The 22,812-nt window shown below is 33.7% G+C and overlaps 1 protein-coding gene across 4 annotated transcripts; it reads right to left on the bottom strand.

Moving 5' to 3' along the window:
* Positions 1 to 1,468: 1,468 nt before the first annotated feature.
* nSyb (neuronal Synaptobrevin) lies at positions 1,469 to 22,781 on the bottom strand. Of its 4 annotated transcripts, XR_015546414.1 has the most exons (7): positions 22,362 to 22,781; positions 16,521 to 16,738; positions 15,287 to 15,366; positions 15,153 to 15,204; positions 5,458 to 5,649; positions 4,577 to 4,908; positions 1,469 to 2,754 (listed from the first exon to the last, which is right to left on the bottom strand). XR_015546414.1 is itself a non-coding variant. In XM_087410437.1 (6 exons), coding segments are annotated over exons 1-6 (573 nt in total). In that variant the 5' UTR covers positions 22,364 to 22,781; the 3' UTR covers positions 1,469 to 4,879. The 4 variants fall into 4 exon arrangements, 2 of the variants coding, with proteins under 2 accessions (XP_087266563.1, XP_087266564.1); XR_015546415.1 differs by having other exon boundaries at positions 1,469 to 4,908; positions 5,280 to 5,649; XM_087410437.1 differs by having other exon boundaries at positions 1,469 to 4,908.
* Between the last annotated feature and the right edge of the window lie 31 nt (positions 22,782 to 22,812).

The raw sequence follows: 22,812 nt of genomic DNA, 5'->3' as shown, positions 1-22,812 counted from the left end.
ATATAATAATGTAATCTTTAATAAGATATACAATAGAACTGTAAAGATAAAAGTTTTCGAAAACTGAGCACTTTTCTGTCTGTGCTGATTTTTACCGAGTTGCGATGATCTGTAGATTATGCAATTTCAAATGTTTTGAAAGTGTTCCTTACATTTTGATAAGTAATTTTTATGCGCGTACGCACGTCATACATACATACACACATATTCTTACGTTTGTTAACATCGTCAGAGTTATTTGAAATTTTATATATTAAACGAGGATTTACAATTTCGATTATGGGATCTATTTAAGCATCTGGAATCGCTTCTTCTCCTCCAGTTGCCATTTGATGTTGATGTTCTTTTGCTAATTTTTCTCTTTGTCACTGCTTTAATTTTACCTATAAACGTTGTAGCTGTTTATCTATGGCTTATGTACAATTGCATTATATAATTACATCTCCAATAGGCAAATTGTGGAAGCACAATAATACAATGGATCATGAATTGACGAAAAATAAGATTAGGAAAGTCACAAATAGTGACATAGGTTTCCTAAAGATTTAGATCTTTAATTTCTCAAAAACTATATATATATAAAACTATTGAACTTTATTAATACTAATAAAAACAAGATCAGTGGTATGTCAATATCGATGGCTTTCTACTACATAATTTTATTTTAAATTGTTATTAATTAATGTGAGTGCTAGCATTGAAAGTTACAATTTTTTTCCATGCTTCTTGCTTGGTTTTTATCGATGTATCATCTGTTTTTTTTGTTTTCTATTATATTTTTATGATTTAATATTCTAATCAAAATTTTTTTTTAAATAAAGTAAAATTTTTCTTTTTTTGTACACACATATTAGTTTGTTCCTACATTTTTATTTTAGTGCAGGAGTCATTTTACATGTCAATAATTCAACTTTGGAAAAGATTATTTTCAAACAAGAGCAAAACGCAGCTTTAACCCGGTAAAAAATTGTTCATATGTTTAATTCTTAATATATATAAATATGTATAAACATACATAAATATTCATAAACACGTCATCAAATAGTTGTCTTTTCGTAGATCTTTTTTAAGTTTAATCGATAGTGTTCTTTTTTGTTACAGATCATGATGTGAAATATGATTGGTGATGGTATTGATGAGTACAATTTAGGGTATGAGTGATGGTTTTTTCTCATGGAAATCAATATATCTTTAAAATCAGTATGATCATTTTTTATGTAGATTTTTGTATGTTGATGTAGATCTTTGTATGTAGTAAATAATGCTTGCAAGAATCATACTGATTTACAACAGCATGAGTAGAGATTTATATATATATATCATATTAACATATTATATTTTGCACGTTGTGGATTAATATTGATCATTATAAAATAATTTTTCATTTTGTACTTGCGTTTGCAACTATGACGCAAATGTGTAAAAATATCACAATTTTTATTATTGCGACAAGAAAAACCACGTACAATTGCTTCTCACAATGTTATTTATTTAAGCCTAACATACAATAAAATCTATATCATAGTATTTCTATTATATAATATATGGATCTGTTTCTTTTTCGGTGAGATATACAGCTGAAGGAATATTGCAGTTTAATATAATTTTGGTATTCGTACACAATAATGTATCAATAGCCTAAGTGTCAAAGCATCCTGTAATGGCTATACTTACAAATCTATCGTTTATTTTAATTATTATCGGTGTATAGACAATTTATTGAATTGAAAACAATTTGATTATCAAGTGAAAGTAGCAATATGGTATTTCATTTCATAAGGAATACGGTTAATACATCAACTCTTTTTTTTTAAATGACAGTAGTTAAAGCCACACACAAAATGACATAAGTTGGATAAGAATAACTTAATCCAGCCTCTGGATTAATAGCATTCGACATAAAGACGCCACGTTGATTTACATAAGATACTCATTAGTCCAACAGCCTTATGCTATGATTATGTAAACTTACATTATTTTGTGTGTGATTTTAGTGTACATCCATATAAACTTGCAGTTGCATAAACGTATGCATAAAGAAAATTATCTAATCGCATTTCTCTTATAAAGATCCACATAAAATGTGATTGGGTTTTCTTTATGAATATGTTTATGCAGCTATGCAAGTTTGTGTGAATATACTCTTTCGTTTGACATTTCGCATAGCGAATTCGATTGGATGCACCCACATTAAAGCCATTGTACAAAGCCGCAAATTGACGTAAAAAAATGTGTTTAATATAAATATAAGAATGGATTAAATGAAATCCTAATACATTTTACTGTACTGTTAAATAAAATCCATATTTTATAATTCGAAATATTTGCATTTTACTTTTGCACGGATGAAATCAGTATAATGGCTTTAATATGCATTAGTGCATCCAATCGAATTTACTATTAATTACGTTGTGAATTTATTAGCCGAAAATTTCGTGTAGAAAAAATAATAGAGTGATGGAGAATATTTAATGACGATAAAATGTAACGCAGCATTTATCGTAGCGATACATTCTCTTTCCCTTCTCTTTCCGTTTAAATAATATAACATTAAGTAACATTTTAATATATTTAATATTGCTAAAAATTACATGCTATTATTTTCAAATTCCAACTTTGGAGATTCGAGTTTATCCCACAAAATTTATTATCAATCACTATGCCAATGCTTGAAAATGTAGGAATCAATAATTATCCTTCTTATAATTCGATTATCTTCTATTCTTCTATACATTTACAAGCTGACTTCCTCGTCTGTCTTTAAAGAAGTAAATGTTCCTTATGAATCCATATATGAAATATTCTTAAATAATATTTAAAAGTATATATGGGACGTTTCAACCGGAATAGTAATGTGACCAGAATTGTATGCAACAAAAAATCAACATTGCAAACAAAAGTGAGAAAAACGTAGCTGGAAAATAAAAAAATTTTAAAAAGCAAGAGAAATGATGCGTAAATGTTTTATATATGTCAAATTAATTTATGGGATGTACGAATTTTGTGAAAAAAGAATCGAACCAATAATGTAAGATAGTGGCTTCAAAGTGACAGTTTAAATTAAGTGAAATTATCTTTTCAAGTTGATTATAATTTTTCATGAATTATTTAAAATTCTCTGCATTTTATAGGGTCGAGACTGTTTCTATATTAAGCTCCAAGAGCCTGCATTATCTTTTTAAAGTTTTAATTTAAAAAATTTTTTTTTCATTATATTCTTGTTTTGTAATTTTTATAAATAATAATTTTTTTCAATTTTTTCCTAATATTGTATATAAAGGATTAGTAGCAGTTAAAAATCTTAATATGTACTTCCAATTTTTTACTCGATAGAAATTATAAAAGCCATTTGGAACGTTGCCACATATGGTGCATTGGAGAATCTTCTCGTAAGAAACCTGTAAGTTCTTTCTTGCTATACGACTTTGTATTCGTATACAATAATTATTTTGTAGCAAGAAAGAACATTAAAGAACTTAAAGGTTTCTTACAAAAAGATTCTCCAATGCCCCACGCGTAGCTAACATTGAAAATGGATATGCTTTTATTATTTCTATCGAATAAAAAATTGAAAGTATCAAGTTTTTCAATTGCTACTAATTTTATATACAATACAATACTAGAAAAAAAATTGGAAAAATTATAAAAACTATAAAATCATATTATAATGAAAAAAAATATTTAAAAAGTTAAACCTTTGAAAAAGATAATGCGGGTTCTTGGAGCATAATACAGAGATAGTTTCAATCCTGTAAAATGCAGAGAGCTTTAAATAATTCATGAAAAATTATAATCAATTTGAAGAGACCATTTTACTTAATTATACTAATTTGAGCCGTCACATTGGAATCGCCATCTTAGATTTTTGGTTCAATTTTTTTTTACAAAATTCGTACATCTCATAGATTAACTTGGCATATACAAAATGTTTGTGTATCATTTCCCTTGTATGTTTTTCAATTTTCTTTATTTTCCAGTCATGGTTCTTCTCACTTTTGACCATCATATTGAATCTTCCATAATGAATTTTTCAAAAGACGAAGTGGGACTCAACTAGAGTCCTATGTGAATATTTTGATATACCAATTTTAATTTGTAATCACATAGAATTCTGCGTCACAGTTTCGATTGTCGTAAAATGTCTCATGTATAAACACTGTTTCAAGAAATAATAAATTCAAATATACGATATATATACTATAAAGTAAAACTATTATATTAATAATAATCGTAAAACTATTATATTAAACATCGTGCAAAAAGGATGTGTTTAAGGAATCGTTTGTTTACTACAAAATCATGTTAAACTTTTCTACGTTTTACATTAAATAATTTTTGCGATTCGTATAATTGCATTGTATTATAATAATTACATAAATCTCAAAGAGACTAGTATAGTTAAAGGATTTGGCGTGAAAATCCATTTCACATTTGTCCAGAAGGCCTATTGTCGGAGACAATCTTTTATAAATGTACAGGCAAAGCACAAAAATCATCACTTACATGAAATATTTTACGTGACGCGCACATTTTTATTTTTATTTCTCGGTCAAAAGTAGACTTGAAATATACTTACGTTAATTTTTTCAAATCATTTATCAACTGATTCTCTCTATTATCGTTTCTCCTGTATTTTGATTCGGTTAACATGATTTAACATACAAATAATTTCTGTATTTATATATATATATGTACATAGACTGAATCTTACTTTGATAATTCGTAATAATGTATGTACATGTACATGTATGTATGTACATACATCGATACACATGCCCGTGTATTTTATCATGAACGACACTTCGCTCGTTGTTTTTTTAGCGAATATTTAGCTGACATGAAATTTGTAATCATAGGGTTTTTCATGTATTATGTACTCTCATTGAAAATAAAGCCTCTGCTGATTTCCTGGAATGGTAGAATATAGATCTCGTTTCTTTCTTCTTGAACGACGAAAAGACCGGTCGATATGTCGCTTCCATTTAAATAACTTAAGATTTGACTATGAGATTAACAAGGTGCAAATACAATTGAATAAAAATTAGTGAATAATCACGTAAAGGCAATTTGTCTAAAATATTGTTGCATAGTAATTGTAAGGATAATTGCTAATAGTAGGGATAATGGAATTAATTATTACAATATCACGTTGACGAAGAAATAAAATAATTCAACATAAAAGACGATTAGACGCTTGGTAGTCGAAGGATTTTCGAGAAAACGATGTAAATCCATAACTTCTGAAATTCGTTTAGCAGATTCTATGTTTATGGAGTTACCGGATTATTCCATCGTGCTCTTCGATGTACCGACGATAATTCGAACAGATGGGTGATCGCCGAAGCGAATATGTCGACCAGTTATTTCCGCGGATAATGTCGTTGTCAGAATCCTCTTCGTTTTCTTTTTTATCCCAAATACCATCACGTCGTGTCGTTTATACAACGCTGTGCATACCGGCGTTCAGGTTGCCGACGAACGCGGCTCCAGCGGTTTGCGGCGAACCACCCCCTGTTGCAGCGCCCGTCCCCCCTGCACCACCCGCAACTGCACCAGGTCCCGCGGCTCCTTGCAGCGTACCCTGCGGCATCATACCCGGTGGATAGTTGTACGCAGGTGGAGCCGGCGCCGATTCCGGCATGAATTTCACTGAAACGTTCAAATGAAAATTGTATTAGTGTCTGATATCAGAGCGTTTTAGAATTATAACGTAAAACGATAACGGGGATCGATACGAAAAATTTCTTGCACATTATTATATTAAATATAACATCTTTTATCTATAGAAGTAGTTTTTTAAATTTTTGAGGAGAGATTTATTCCATGTATGTCAGTTCCATGTTTGTCAGAAAGATGTATCAAACCGGATTGAGATTTAGAGATCGAGTGAATAAACACGAATGAACAATTTGCTTCAATGAATTGTCGGTATGATGGCATTGTTTGCATTCATTGAAGCAAGTTGTTCAATCGTATTTGTCCATGCTCGTTCGCTTGATTCTACTAGAGCCCACTTTCTTGATTGTTTTTTAAATTGTTTTTTGTTATACTAATATTGAAGAGTAACATTGATTAATATTAATTAATTAATTTATTATTGTACTTTATTTAGTACTGCATAGGTAAAAAGGATTAAACTTCAATAAAATACTAGCTATGAGTAAACTTTTAGAATTTTTTTTTAGCAGTAAGAAAAGAATTTTTTTCCATTGTACATTTAAGAGTAATATGATTATATATAGATATAGTATATATATATAATATATATATATTTTTTTTCTAAACATTTTTGTTTTAAAGTTTTAATTGAATACCGAGTTTAATTGAATATAACAGCTTTTCGAAAAAAAGTATAAAGTGAAAAAAATCACAACTGTTAATAGGAGTCGAGAATAATTTATCGAAAAAGTGATATCTCTGTTAGTTTTTTTATATCATAGGATCTATCTTTTACCTACGGCATAAAAATAATATGTCGTATTTGATATCTTTTATTCCCACATTTTTATAATTAACACACAGAAACATATAATTTGGATAAATAAAAAATACAGGTTGTACAACGCTAGAACACAGAAATTGTATTGATATTTTCACTTTTTTTTTAAACAAGTGTGTTATATTACAGTGTCATCTCTCTTTCTCCCTCTCTCATTCTCTCTCTCTCTCTCTCTCTCTCTCTCTCTCTCAAAGTGATTTTATTCCGTTAGATAATAGTGTGTAGATATTGTCGTGTTTTACTTTAAATTTCAACATATGTGCGCGCGCCCGGCACCATTTGTTACATTAATTTGAAACAGTTGTACAAATGGACAGTGAATGAAATAATTACGAAGCGACAGTAATTGGACACACACATATCACTGACGTGTCTTCTACTTTCGATCAAACGATTACATGGAATGTGAATTTATTATATTATATTATAATATATTCATGTTATTAACACAGCAATATTTAAACGAATATGTGATGATTCCTTGACAGTGGGAAATAATAATAACTGAATAATGGAATACACAATGAGATGGAAGCACATATTTTACGTAACTGTTACGGATAAAAAAACTCTTAAGAGAAAATGCAAATGCAGAGAAATAAAAGTCAAAGATAAAATAACATGTTTATTATGATTTTTTTTCAGTATCGCGAGGCTACTGATAATAAATGTTACAATTAGATTATTGCAATTATTAATCGACAAAAAATATAAAAAAGTATAAAAAAATTAGATTCCAATAGAGTTTAATTATAAGGAAATATCGATCGTACATTCATTAATAAATTAATAACTGAGGAAATGATTATGACCTAATTATAAAAATATGTTTTTAAATTATATATTAAAAAAAATATTTAATTTAACAATTTTGAAATGTACTATACAATCACGCGATTGTCAGTTAAAAAAGCACATATTGCACATCATTTTATAATAGCACTTAGCATGCTATTCCACGACTCTGCTCCACTGAGGAAGTAAAGATTGAAATCAAATAAGAAAGAATATAAAAATAAAACTCTTAAGAAAGTAGATAAGTATATTTAAAAAATGTACACCGGCATACAATAGCAAGTTTATTGTTCTTACCTCCTTTTTGGATTTAACGGATATTAGGCTTTATAATGATCCTCTTCCTGGAAGACGCATTGCAATATATATTCAATCGTCAATAGGTGTTAAAAAATTTTTCTAACTTTTTTCCAGTCATAACCGAATAAAACTTTTCTTCTTAGAAACGAATCTTGTTTTCTTTTACATGCAGCAAAATAAAAGAAAGAACTGAGAAACGCGTGGCTTTTATCCATTAATATAAAATGCAGTAATAAAATTCTTAGAAACGTCGGTGTGCTTATAAAAAGTAATATACGTGTATATGTATGTATATGTAAGGATTTTATCGAAGTACGATTTGATTAAAAGTAAAAAAAAAAAAGAAAATTATAATCGATCCCCTTCTTCGTCGCCTCTTCATAACTTCAATTCAACTACGCAGTGTATTTTTTATTCGATACTGTACAATTGTTCAAAGCGCAGCATCAGGGTCATACTCGTCGTTAATAATTAGGGATACGTCGACACGGTTAAGATATGACGTACAGCTATGTGTTCATAAGTTGATAAACATAGAATGATTGTTTTTAAATATTATAACTCGGATGTGCAGCCATTTCGCGCGACAATTTCGAAGAATTTCTCATTCGTCGATCGGCCCTTCGCTTTTTCATCCTTGCGATTTTCGCGAGTCAACAAAAAAAGCGTATCGCATTAACAACTTGTGGTCCCCAATGATTCCTCAATGAGATTATCAATATTATTTTTAACAATGTCATGAAATCAATTACAATAAATTGTTAGATAACAAATATTTATGTAAGAAAAATCAATTTGAAAAAAGGTAGAAGAAGATTAGATGATTTCTTTATTTTATTTTGACCAATTAACGCTATGATTAAGTACATAATCAGATCGTTCAATAATTGCAAACAATTAATATTTGAAATATTGTCGTAAATCTCGCTTCCTAAAATTTTTCCTAAAGTGAATCCCGGCGCGAACGAAAGCAAAGTCGATCGTATTCTGCCGATCGACTCGATGAAAAGCTCTTCTTTCTCTTGGTGAATTTCGTCGCGTCCGAAAGTCGCGACGGAATGGCGCCTGCAGGCATATCCACAAATATCGCGCGTCGGAGTGGGATCGAAGGGAGGAATAATTGAGGAGGATCGCGGACGATGGTTAATTTTCGTCTCTCGATATTATTGCTGAATCAGCAGCAGCAGCAGCAGCAGCGATAGCAGCAGCAGCAGCACCGAAGTCAGTAAGGATCGAACGGAAGAAGAAAAGGGACCGGATAGGATCGTCGGAGATCGACGACGATCTTCGTCGACGAATAATCTGCGTGTCGGGCGCAATATACCCTTGTCGCTAATAAACGTCTTATCTCGCGGATGAACGATAAGAAGATGATCGAGGATGGAACCTTACCCTCGGATATTCTCGAATCGAGATGACAAGAGTTTCTTTCTTTCTCGGCGCGATCGCATCCGCGAAGTGGGTAAAGCAACCCCCTCTCCGTCGTTTTTATTATAATTATTATTAATATTACCATTATTATCATCATCGTAATCGTTATTATTAACATGTATACATAACATCTTGTAGATAATTCATCTTTAAAGCCATAAAACGTTACTTATAGCTGCTGCGCCTCCCTACAACAAGGCTTTCTTTTCCACCCCCTTCGTCTCCTCTCCCCTTTTCATTTCTCCTTCTCTTTTCTTTCCCATTCTTTATTATTTCTTAAATTTACTGTACACAGGCTGCTCGAAAACGTTAATCGCCGTCTTCGACGAAGGCAGGCGATTGTCACTATTATTTCTTTTCCTCTCCCTCTTTTTCTTTTGCTTCTCTCCCTCCTATTCCGTTCTTCCCTATCCATCGATTTTTTTCTTTTCCATTACAATTCGCGAAAAGCAAAAAGCAAGATGCAAGACAAAGGAATAATTAAAGGACACAAGTGATTCTTTTCAATATATAATTGGAGCGGATTGAATCCGATAAATGGCGTGTGAGAGACAAATGATATATTATTTACAGTTTGCGTGATTTACATTTATGTCTATAAAGTAAATGTCTCGATATACATCGTGAACGCGTCGCGTATGTACTACAGCAACTGCCTTCGTCGGAGAGGTTTTACATGATGGAGGTTTTTACGGACACCCTGTCTTTCTTTATCTTTTTCTTTCTATACATATATATATATATTTTTTTTTTCATATATATATATTTCCTATATATTTAAGTATTATGTGTCGCTGCTATATCGAATTTTCCCTCTTTTCTCACGAACTTTTCGCTTCTTTGTTTACCTTTGTTTTAATAACCATTTGTTTCTGTATTTCTCATTTTTTCTAACTTTTTTCGGACAATCTTAATTAACGAAGATGGACGAAGGAAAGCGCGATGCACGTATCTCGTCTTATCAATCAGCTGCGTTTAGATCATCTCATCGTGAGATTTTAATCAAGGATCAGTTTTAATTCCGTTTATCTAACAAAATCTCCGACTTAGACTAAGACCTAAGATAGATCTAAGATATCTTAAATCCGTTAAGATCTGTGTATTTTCAATTTAATTTCACATTTGCCGAAACTTAAGATATGAATTAACGTTCCTCAAAATAACGTACTATTGCGAAAAGAGCGTGGTAAGAATGAAATTTTACGTACAATTATATTAAACGATAATCTAAAGTAATAACGCAATGAAATAATGATCGAGAAATCAGCGGAATTTCGCACGTGTTATTATCGTCGACGCAACCTTCGTCCATGCGAGATATGGAGAGCGTGCCGGTTCGGCGTGGATCCCTCGACTTCCTCTACTCGATCCGGAAAAGGAAAAAAAAAACGCTACGAAGGATAACAGGAAAGTTCCGTGGTCGTCGCGACGGCTCTCTTCGTTGTTCCCGCTCGGATCAACGTTTCCTGCTTCCGATCATCCGCCGTCATCCTTCCTCCTTTCCCACGATGAATCCCAAGGCCGACCATCGATCGATTGATTCCCGCGCGCGATCGATCCGACGATTACGTTCGCGGAGAACTCCGGCAGAGCTCGTCAACGGCTCATCACAATTTCCATCTTGCGAGATCTATCCCTCTAAAAACCATCTCCTCTTCGGAAATTTCTCAGCCGCCGTTTTCTTCCTTCTTTTCTCATTCTTGTTCCTCCTCTTCTCCTTTTACCTTTCTTTTTATTGTTGCTGTAGTTGTTACGTTATTTTACTTTAGCTCTTACTCTCGCGTTCAATTTTGCGTATTGCTGCCGCCGGTGACGCTCGCTGAAAACAATAATAACATTTGTTCTCCTCCAATGAATAAGGGACGGCAATGATTCGCCCCATGTTGCTCTTAGTCTTTGTCTCTTCGACTTTTTATTAAATTTGTTTTTCTTTCCGTTCTCCATCTTTTTTTTTTTGCTTCCTTCCTCTTTATTTCGCCATCTTTCGCATGCGGAGACTCATGGCGGATCGCACTCGTCGTGGACAAGCGTTTAAATTTAGTGGATATCAAGATCAAGATTATGAAGAATACAAGTTTATATGTTTTAATAGTTTTGAAATGTTCTCAATGAAAAATATTCACGCCGTTATATCCACGACGATGCGTTTGATAAACTAAACTCATTGACGTTCGCAACTTAAAGCATATAACAATCCATTAGCCATAAGGATAAAGAAAAATTGCATGCAAGTAGTTACAGAAGCGTAAATGCGTATATACAGAGACCACTCGATACACATGATACATAAACTTTCCTCTGCGAAAATAATTAGTGGCAAAGTTCCGCTTTTTGCCAGAAGTTCTATCCGGAGTCCGTCTTTTTTTCTTTTCACATTGTAGGCGACAAAATTCGCCGCAGTTCACTGGAAATTCTGATCGAATTTCTGGCTGAAATTGTTCGCGTTAGAAGCTTTTGGCACATTCCACATAATGTACAAGCCATGCAACGCTATGCCGACATCGGCTTTCAATCGAGGAATAAATAATTAAATCAATGGCACATGCCCCGCAATAAGAGGTCAAGCACGATACGCGAAGATCGTCCCAGAAACTTTTGCTATGATTCGTCTTTATAATATTGGAATGTATAAGATTATTAAAATATGCATATCTTGACAATATATACAGTGTATGAGTTTCGCGCTGTACTAAGAATGTTATTTAAGAGAAAAGAAGAGGATGAATGATGGGAGAGAAAGAGAGAGAAAAAGAGAAACATGCAATGTAATAAGTACGAATTTACTGTATGCAAAAAATGAATTAAATTGATAATATTATAATTAATCTTGTATATATAATATATATGAATGCAAAATTAAAAATTAAATTATTAAATGTATAGAGATTTGAAATATATAATATTTAGAGATTTAAAATATATTTTTATTATCTTATTATATAAAATATTTTATTATAATATTTTATTATATTATTACATATAAATGTAATATTATATATTACCATAATACAAGTTTTTGACTGAACTGATTTCAATTTTAACTCTGATCGCATTTACTTCTTGTGAATTATTTTGATTCATTGTTTCAACTATATTATATTCTTGTTAAACATTCGCATTCGAAAATGTGATACATTTTTATTGAATGACTCAACATGTTTAAATAATTTTATCATCATTATGGACTAATTGCAACCGGTATAATAGAAGAATGTAACTAAGAATATTACAAGACTGCATTACATTATTGTAACAAAAGATAGATATGAAGGAATACTATCAACACTTTGGGTGACTATAATCTGTAGAAATTGTTTCTAACCGTTTAATTTTGTTAAATTTGCGTTCTCTACATGTATACACTGAGAATTTAATAATAAGGTCAAAATTTATGTTCTAAGAATTTGAAATACATAAAAATCTGGCTCTTTCTTGTTATTTATTATTTTATTTATTGTTGTCACTTTTACCTTTAACTACGAGAGATCAAAAATATATTTTACAAAATTAACGAAAATTATACATTTCGTATTTTTTAGCAGAATTTTTTTTCATTATACACAAAGATGAGTAAATAAATAAAATAAAGAAATGTAAGAGAAAGTGCTAATTGAAGAAGATTTGAATTGCATTTTGGCATAAGAAGAGAGAAAAAGATAGAATATCGGGTGCAACAATAAAATCATAGCTTACCGTACCGAAGAGTAGAATAGGATTAAACAGAAACTTTGTTATAGTTGTAGTTGTTTGATAATTCTTACTGTTGTCGATATTGTGCTTGTTGTTGATGTTGTCGTTTATCGTTGTGGTGTTTTCATTTCTTATGTTTTCATTTCTGGGTGGTATTTTGTATTATTTCTTTATTGCCACCGCAGAATTTGCGAATCACAGTGTTTAAAGCTGTTCAGCCTGTTTCACGTGTGTTACACTTTTTCGGTGTCTTTTTCTTTGTTAATTGACCACCAGAAATTTGAAAATCACTGCCTGGGACCAACTTCAGAAAGAGGATACCACCGAAAAGTACAGACAGACACATAACAATGATTACAGTCGTAACACACACAGAGGGTAAGGTATGATCGTGTCTTGGCAAACATTCCTTTTTAAAAATTTATCGGTATTCATTAAAGAAACCGATAGTTTGTTTCAAAATTAATTTACGCAATACATTTAAGGTTCACGATCTATAATTCGTATTAAAATTCAAGATAATCTCATAATTTTATATACTATCTAAAAAAAACTATGTAAAAAAAAAACAATATAGTGTAGACATCAGAACAGTCCTATTTGAAAATCTGATGTAAATTATAGATCGTCTAAAGTGGGCTTTTTTAGTCAACACCGTTGTAACAAATATCTATGACATTGAAACTGTTAAAATCATGATAAAGTGATTTTCTGGTGCGTCGCTTTTTCCGTCTTATGGACTTTAAAGAGACGCTCAAAACGTCGGATCAAATGCTGAGAAAATTCCTAGTGAGAAAACACATGACGGCAACTTTTACGTACTGTTTACACTTAATGTTGTCTTGTACGCTGTGTTGTGATAAGAGAAGGGAGTCAGGAAGGATGTCGTCGAAGATTTATGAAGGCTCGCGGTGTACCGCCACGATTCTTAATTGGAACGCTTCCCAATTAAATCAGTACTTCATAAATATGCAACGATACTGGACAGTGATGGAGAGTTCTTGTGTAGGGAATACACGTAGCAACAGATAGAGCAAGTTCCTATCACAGGCAGACATAATATACATAAACATCGACTAAAAATACCAGTTTTATAAAAACGCGGATGTACTTGTATGTTTTTTTGCAAGATCAATATGGAAAAAAAACTATAATAATAATAAAATGTTACAGTAGTAATACGATAATTGTATATCACAATTATCATAATTAATATAACAGTTTATTACAAAATACTTATATACTATATATTATTTTTTTGAGAAAAAAATATCCGATGAATTCTTTATAAAACTGGCAACACTTGGTACGTGATTTGTCAAAATTAGAGGCAATTTTGAAATATCAGGACGAGGGGAGTTTTTACGTGTCGGACGATAAACAACGAGAATGGAATTGAAGAAACGTACGGGTTCAGGTGTACATTTTCTACGACACAAGTAAAAAAGAGAAACGGGGTGAGAAACAACGATACGCAATATCGCAATTGTTTTGCTTTCTACCTTCAGACTCACTCACACACAAATCTCTTCCACCAATCAGCGCGCCTACATGAAGTTCGCTAGACGGGAAAAGAGAAATACATACATTTCACACGTGTTAGATGATGAATGAAAAAAAGGAAGACAAAATGACGCCACTTTTTCCAACAGATCACGCTACATAGTGGCGTCTCTCGCGCATTTCGTATTCCGCGCGATAAAGACGTGTTCTTGCAAAAAAAAGTAATATACTTTCATTTTTCGGTCATAAAATGCAGCAGAACGATATTGCTAGGAGATATGTAAAACTTTTGTAAAATTTAAAGAATTCTGGAATTTAGAGAAAAAGGATTTAGAGAAAAAGGCTCGCGAGTATGATATTTTTGGTAAAGTTTTGTGAAGATGAATTATGAGGCCAAGTAGTCGACGTAATTTTCAGGCAAAGCACGATAAACAGTTTGTTTCGGCACATTTCTTTGAGAAGCTTCAAGAGATCTTTCCGAAAGGATTTCTCAAAAGCTATGCAAATCCGTGGACATTTCGCTTCACATCGCGACGTCTTTCGCATCGTGCAAACACAATCGTCTGTACGTAGTAGATGTTTCCTTAGCACAAAGGATATAGATCGACAGAGAGACATTAGATAGGAACGACTGATTCAATGTAATGCAATGATCACCGTCAAAATAAATTCTAAACGGCAATTTATCTAATAAAAATTCATATTTGTCAGATATGAATTTAAAAATAAATATTAATTTCTATGATATTTTATTTACATAAATGGTCGACACTTTCACGTGTCCAAATGGATGATGAAAAAAAGGAAATAACGCTGAATTAGTCGCTCGAAATCAGGACGAGATATACATCGACGAGATGGCACAGAACATTTAAACAGTTACAGTGGCAATGTCGACAACTGTTAAACGTTAATGAATCAGTAAAACACTTACCGACAATGATGGCCAGTACAATGAGTCCGATTACACCCATAATGATCATCATCTGTTAAAAAAACAAATCGCAAAATTATTATTAATATTTCGAATATTGTCATAAAATTTTTAAAATGGAATTTGACACTCACTTTTAGATTCTGTAGCCAGAACTTTCTCTTCAATTTTCCTGCTTGTTGTTCAAACTGTGACGCTCCTTGTTGAAGTGCATCTGCAAAAGCCAATTACGTAGGTGTCATTCGATTTATCTCAGATATGTTTACGTATAACTTGGAGAAAAAAGAATTCTCAAAATAAGAACTGTTTTCTAATATTAATAATTGATAGGGACAACGTATAGCGAAAAAAAAAATATATATTAAATTTAAATAAATATTTATTTGGGCAATATTAACTAAATATTTATTAAATGTAAACGTATATTTATTTGATACAGGAACCATTAATTTGATCAAACTGTCATTTTTTTATTGAATAAATATTTATTTACTGTAAATAAAAATTGACAGTACTGTTAAAAAAAATATGATTAAGATTTAGTAAATTTTTTTCAGTGTAACTTCATTCGAGAAGGAAAAGAAAAATAAAAAAAAGAAAAAATGCAAAAATATTTAATGAGAGTATAAAATAATGTATAATTTATTAGTGCAAAAATAGGTATATGTTTACACAAATAATAAAAGTACGTGCGTATTGCATAAAAGATCGACGTTTATCAGCCATAACCACATAACGTGGCATCGAGTGTGTCACAGTAATCGATATCAACGTGTAGTCAGACGCGCAGAGTCGGACTACTTTATTGCCACGATACCATGAATGGAAGGAGTAGTCTTCCCACGACCGTATTTTGCGCTTCTATTCAGTATAGCGACACATTGATCGTGAATAATAATATAATATTGCGTCGTGATATATATACAATACAATTCGTGATCTGAATCCGTGTTATAATTATATCTTTTTAAAAATTTAGACGATATTCTTTTATGCGGAGATACAGCAACATATATTTTCGCTTTTCCAAGGCATTAATTAATTTCTTGACGTGCAACAAATGATATTTACCATGAATAAGTAAGTACCTGACGTAGAAGCAGAACAATCAAGTGACGTATATAATAATTAATGACTACATCAGTGTTAATGAGCGCGTGCGCGCGAGCAAGTACAGTGTGACAATGAAGCAATATGCATAATTATAAAATAAAGTATTATATTATACAATTTAGCAAAATAGAATCTATTTTAGGGGATTAAGCGTTGACTAAGATTAAATGAAAATTTTCAACTTTTGATCAAAACGAGCTTCCTCGTCAATTTTCTTAACGCAGAATTTTCGGCTGCGTGAAAAGTGGATCTCACCTGCTCGATCGTCGAGCTCGGAGAGCTTTTGATCGCGCTCGAGGACCTTCTCCACATTTGTCTTCATGATGTCGACGACTTCGTCGACTTGCGCTTGCGTCGCCTGCAGCCGCTTCTGCGAGGCAATTTGCTGGGGCGTTCTGGGGCCACCGACGATGCCGTCGGTGCCGGCGCCTGCACCTGCAGCTGCATCCGGTGCTAAACCACCCTCCGTAGCCCTGCGAACAAAGACGCGATTTCGAGAAGATTAACAATTAACGTTATCACATCCAATGTATCATCACGATACAATCGGGTTAAACAAACGCGATCCTTTACGAATATATCACTTCGCGCGGAAATGTTGGTATAACATCAATAAAATTTAATACCTCAGAAAATAATAAAACAACAAAAAATATATAATAGAATAATCAGACACTGAAAAATATTTGACGAGGCAAAAGATTCTGATTACATCAATCGGAGAATTTCGATTATCTCAACTAGAATTCTAGTAGACTTATGTTCATTTCTATATCGCAATGCAGATTAATCTTAATCTCGTTCAACTTACTCTTTTTAGAATTAGAAAAAGATGAAGAGTTAGTTGAACTCAGATTTAAACTACGTTGATAGAAACGAGTATTAACCAGAAAATTCTGATTCATCAGTTTTCAACCAGAATTAATCTAGTCATTTTTTTCTCGGTGCAGCGAGTCTCGTGTCAATATGTTTTCTGAGTTGAATGTTGATAAATAAGGGTCGATAGAGGTGAAAATCTTTAGGCCATCCGTATAACACATACCGTAGAAACTGTATATTTATCAAATACGCGTATTTATCAATATCGCTTGTATTTTGCGATTTGTGTACGGCGTGGGATTTATTTATATATCTCCTCCGTGCGTCTCTCTTCGATAGCTTTAAAAAGTGAAATAAACACTCAGGTGGGTGTCGCTTATCCCGGAACGCGCAAGCCGCGAATTATATGCCATCGTTTTGCCCTATGGTGCTGCGTGAGGTTTTCCCCATATCGAGCCGCGGGTGGAAAGCGCCGCGAAAGGGCAAAGTTCATGACACGATTTCGCCATTTGTACCGTTTAGTAGCAAAAATTCGATGCGTATTAACTTGGACCACGCGTTTTCCCTCCAACTTGTTTCTTAAGAAGATTCAACGAAGCGACGATGATACAAGTACATTGTCCCGGGGCGCATTCATGATTAAAACGTGTTTGTTGGACAAGCGGATACGGAAAGAGAAAAGGTCATTGATAATGTCGGCTACTCGTGTGACCCCAGGAGATTGTAATTCAGAACGCACGTGCAACTACACGCGAATATTTGAAACGATCGAGATCGTTATGAACGACTTTATGAGCATTTCATTAAGATTTTGGATGAAGTCATGCGTTTCCTAAATCTTTATGATACTTTTGATTAATCGAAAATATTTAAGGTGTTTCTCTTTTTTTTACATTCCTTTTCATTTTCTTTTTTTCTTTCTCTTTATATGTCGAATTAATTTTAAACCTTACTTACGAGAGAAAAAGCACTTTGTAACAATATCTTTTATTGTTTAAGACCGTTTTATAAACAGGATTAGATGCACAGACCTTTTCATCTACTATATATGGAAATGCTTGGGTGAGAAATCATGTATATACATGTTATGGATATGCATATCGTTCTGTAAATCTCTTTTCTATGGGATTTCCGACAAGCTATTTGACCTTTTGCAAAGAGACAGAGCGAGACCTTTTGCGGTACTGCTGCGAGCAATATCAATTTAATTACTCAACAACTTATGTACCGGGATAATTAAATCTTCCATTCCTGTTCCGACATGCCATTATATTCTTCATCGTATATAAAGTCTTCATTAAATATATTCTTTATATCAATTAAATAATCGTCGACAAGAATAAAAGCTGTAATTTGCGTCAACAATACGGTCGATAAGAATAAGAATTGTCGTATGTCGTTGTGAACTATCAATTAATTGGCTAAATAAAATTAGGAAAAAAATTACGCAATTATATCGTAATAAAACCGATGAATCTATATTAATTCTTGCAGAAAAAGCTCCGTGCTTATCAATATGTATAAATATCTTGTTACGGATATACGTGACGTAAATCGCAGAGATTACGAGTGATACGTGTTCGTAGTTACGATACTACGATTTGGAAAAATGCCGGCTACGCGCGATGGCGGATTGAAAAGCGGTCGGCAACGGGTTGCGGGTTTTATTTTTGGCCTAGCTGATCGAACGACCGAGTGGCAACAGCCGATCGATCGACTATTCGAATACCGTCGGTGGGAATAGTTTAACATACAAGAGAGTCGTACGTGCTTCTCCTCCATATCGTTCCCATTGAGATGTCGGACGCGACGTCGGAATATTCGGTCGCCGTCGTCCGGTATCTGTCGCGAAATTTCGACGCAATTCCAGTAATATTGTAGCAGAATTAGCAGAATAATTAATAAAATCAGTAATTCATACCATTATGTTCTCTCATCTATCTCTCTATTTTTAATTTGATTAAAATTAAATAATTATATCGATTATATATAATTATTCTAAATTGAATGTTTACGATATTTTCATATATTAGTACAGTTTGATTGCTCATCGTTGAATATTTTTTCGATACGGTTCGGTAATTTCTCCTGTTATTGTTGATTGTTTCAATATATTTATTTATCGCGAGAATTTGTTTCTAAAAATACGAATAAATTTTTTGATTTATTGAAATATTTTCTGATGAATATGAAAATTTCTGCTGTTACTGTTTATTTTATAATATAGCTGTTTGACACGGTACGTATCGAAATATTATTCGATCGCCATAGCTATGAATTGTGTGCGCAAATGTCGAGAAATATTCATCCCATGACGTAAAATAGGATACATAATGGAATTAATACATCGATCGCGAATACTACTTTATTTTTATTATTAGATTAGTATAACTCGCACTGAATGATGGATATTTATGGGATATTTGCATTGTACTGTACGTAGACAGTAAGCTTAACATTTTTTTTTATACTTTGCTTTTTTTTATTTGTACTTTTTTGCTGAGAAATTCATTCAGAGAGAGTACCATCGAAGACAAAAAATTTATACTTGCAAGACATTTAAAATAAATAATGAAAGTAAGATATATAAAGTGTAAAATGCATGAAATTAACATAGCAAATTTTTATCACAAATTATTTATTTAAAAAATCGTCGAATTCATGTGAGATATTAATTTGGTACAAAAATTTTATTATCAATAGTTTTTCAATAATTCAGGAAACAGTAATTCTTTATAGTCTATTAAATCGGAACTTTCAAGGACAAAATTGTAGTCGGTATATTGTAGTTCACCGCCACTCCAAGGATTCATTCCGTCGTCTCTGATCGAACAATCCGGCGAACGGTTCATTGTTCGCCACCCGGATTGTAACGCATGTGTAAGTTACGTACGTACGCGCACCTTTCCGTCTAGCAAAGCCATAGAACATTGCCGTAAATGTGCTCATCATTGATTATCTAAATATAGAAACTGCGAGCCGACATGTAGTAGCAGTGCATCGCGTTTCGCGCAATTGATCCCGACTATACATATATGTATGTGTTCGTATATGATCACAATTAGGCATCCAATGATCACGTCGAGTGCGCAAAATGCGCAAAGAACGCGCGATAATTAATCGCGTCGATTGCGATTACTCTAATCGCGATTGTTCAATATACAAAGAAATTCGTCGAAATGAAAAGAGATTTGATAACGTGCTCGAAATCTTCGTTTTAATCTTCCCCGCAATTCGCATTGCGATTGTAAAGTGACCCGAAATTATCACGTGTCCTTCGAAAAGATCCATAGTTACTTGCCAACGACGTGTAGGTGTCGTAACGATAGCCGATAGTTAAATCATTTTGCTTGAGTCACCCCTTCATCAAGATTGTCCAAGATCGCGAAATATTTGAGCAGATAACAGCGATGCTTATAAATACGCCTACGAGATTGGCTGAATGAGTATATTGCGTATAATCGAGCTGGGTGGATGGAAACCGGATGCGAAAGGTCATAATGAGAAAAGTTAGAAAGAGAAATAGAAAGCTATAACAGTCTGCGTTCAAAAGCGAGATTGATTAAGGTAGTTCTATCGTGCTATACTATCTGATTACCATGTTTAGTTTTCTCTATTGCCGCCATTAACAAATAAATAAATAGACAAATAAATGAATCCATCAGAATGTAAAATAATCAACACAAAAGTCAATGACAAATCTGAAACACCAAGAAAAAAATATTTAGTATTCGTGACTATAATTGCATGGTAAAATAATTATGGTTAGCAGCTCCATTTTTATGGTTGCTGTAATGTTAGTAATATAATCATATATGTGATTTTTCAAACATGAAAATATTGTGCTGCAAATTATGATAACTTCAAATATTAATATAGTCAAGATATAAATGTGTGATAAATGAAATAGATATTTTTTCTAGTAAATACAATCGCAATTATAGCGAATGTAATCATTTTCTTAAATTCACTATATTTATATGGTAACAATAACAAAAAAATATATTTTTAAAAAACTAAAAATTTATCAAAAATTTATCAATTTCATTGACAGTAAAATTAGTATATTTGCATGATTAAAACAACCAAGCAATATTAAATATATAGTTGTCCCAAAAAAAAGATCATAAATTACACACAAAGTGCAACCATTTTTTTTCTCTCAGTGAAGTAATATAACCGATAGAGATAGCGAAAAATTCTCACGCGACGTGCCTGTTTCGTCAATACTTTTTTCACCACTTACTCCACTCTTTAGATAAAAGATTCCCGTCGGATGGGGTCAGTGGCGTCAGTGCATTATATGGTGTATCCCTCGAGAGATTCGAAGAGTCGCAGCGGTTGTAGGCCGCGTTATGATTAATTTCTCTTGAAAGCAAGTATACGTGTCGGGCATCGCGGAGCTCTGTTGCACTCTATCGGAAATTCTGCCGTGTGCCGCGGACGGACGCGGGTCGTGCGAGGAGGATCGATTGGCGGCGACAAGCCTCGGCAATTGCGTCTTAAAACGCATCTTACTAACGTGCCGCAGCGACAGTGAATCTCGCCCTCTTCATCGAATTGCCGCAGGCTCCTTACGCGATTCTTACGCGCGGTTTTGCGCATTCATATCCGCAAAATTCCATCGATTGCCGCACCTTCTCGCTAAACTGCTTTTCGCGGCTGAATCGCGGCCGAGCGCGATAGAGCACGTAATAGTCACCGTTCTACTCTAATCGCTCATTGATCTAGTTATGCGTCACAGTCTTGTGTAGAGGCTCCCCCTTAAAGAGACACAATTACGTTAATGCTTTCGACTCGTTTACGGAATGGCCACGGAATTCACTCTCGATGTAGCTCCACAATACAATCGCCATTTGTATCATCGTATACAGGCGCGAAGCGAAAGCTAGAAGTACATCATCATCCCGATTTCAATCTTTACAACGCTCGGTGTCCCTGGTAATCGCGAGGCTTCGTCAATGAGTATGTTTCAGCAGGTAGTTTCGCATCCGAAAATTGCACTCGGTGTACCGCAACGCGAAGTCTAACACGAAGCTAAACCTGCATCACCTCAATTACTCCGTTTAACATGATTTCACAACTATGTCGTCTTTAGAGACTATTCGTCGAAACTGGCTGAAAGAAAGACTCGCTGTTTTCTCGCTGTTTTCTTCGCTGTCTAAGATTTTCGACATCGAATGATAGAAACTTCGTCCTCGCAATGTCCTCCTTCGGAGAACCTTTCTATCGGGGATCTCGTTCGCAGCATTCCGTATTATTATCACGTGTACTCACATGCTGCTCGTAGTCGATCGCCTCGGGCTCTTCTTGTTCCGATAATCCTCGTCGATTTGTCGATCGGCTTGCTCGGCGACACCCCCGGTCGATCGTTTGGCGTTCGGCGCGTAACTTTTCGCGAGCAACTGCCAGCAAGACTAGATGGCCGCCGCGGTATTGATAAAATTTCCAGGAGGCACGCCGCCGTGCGATATCGTCGCGCAAGCGTACGACCGAGCGATATATCTCGATGGTTCACCTTCGAACTTTGATATTCACCTCCGCATTCGTCGCTATGCGTTTTATTCGCGTTTCTACGCCTCGGCCGCTCGTGAAAAGTACCCTCGATCGCACAATAGATCGATTTCCCGGGTGGGGACACCTGGGGATCGGCCAACGCGAGAAAAGCGCTTTCGAAAGCACGGCGGTCACGGAGAGTCGATCTCTCGAGACTGCAGGGTCGACGGAC

Source organism: Acromyrmex echinatior, chromosome 10 (assembly GCF_024713525.1).
Source record: "Acromyrmex echinatior isolate Ae372 chromosome 10, ASM2471352v2, whole genome shotgun sequence".
NCBI lineage: Eukaryota > Metazoa > Arthropoda > Insecta > Hymenoptera > Formicidae > Acromyrmex > Acromyrmex echinatior.
The sequence above is the reverse complement of the archived record's forward strand: the minus strand, read 5'-3'. Positions and strand labels throughout refer to the sequence as shown.

Excerpts from the sequence above, each read along its gene's own strand:
- nSyb (XM_087410437.1), bottom strand. Across the intron at positions 5,650-15,152 it reads TGTACTGGCCATCATTGTCG|TGAAATTCATGCCGGAATCG; the intron begins GTAAGTGTTTTA and ends TGAACGTTTCAG. Across the intron at positions 4,909-5,457 it reads CGTCGGCAACCTGAACGCCG|GAAATCAGCAGAGGCTTTAT; the intron begins GTATGCACAGCG and ends CTACCATTCCAG.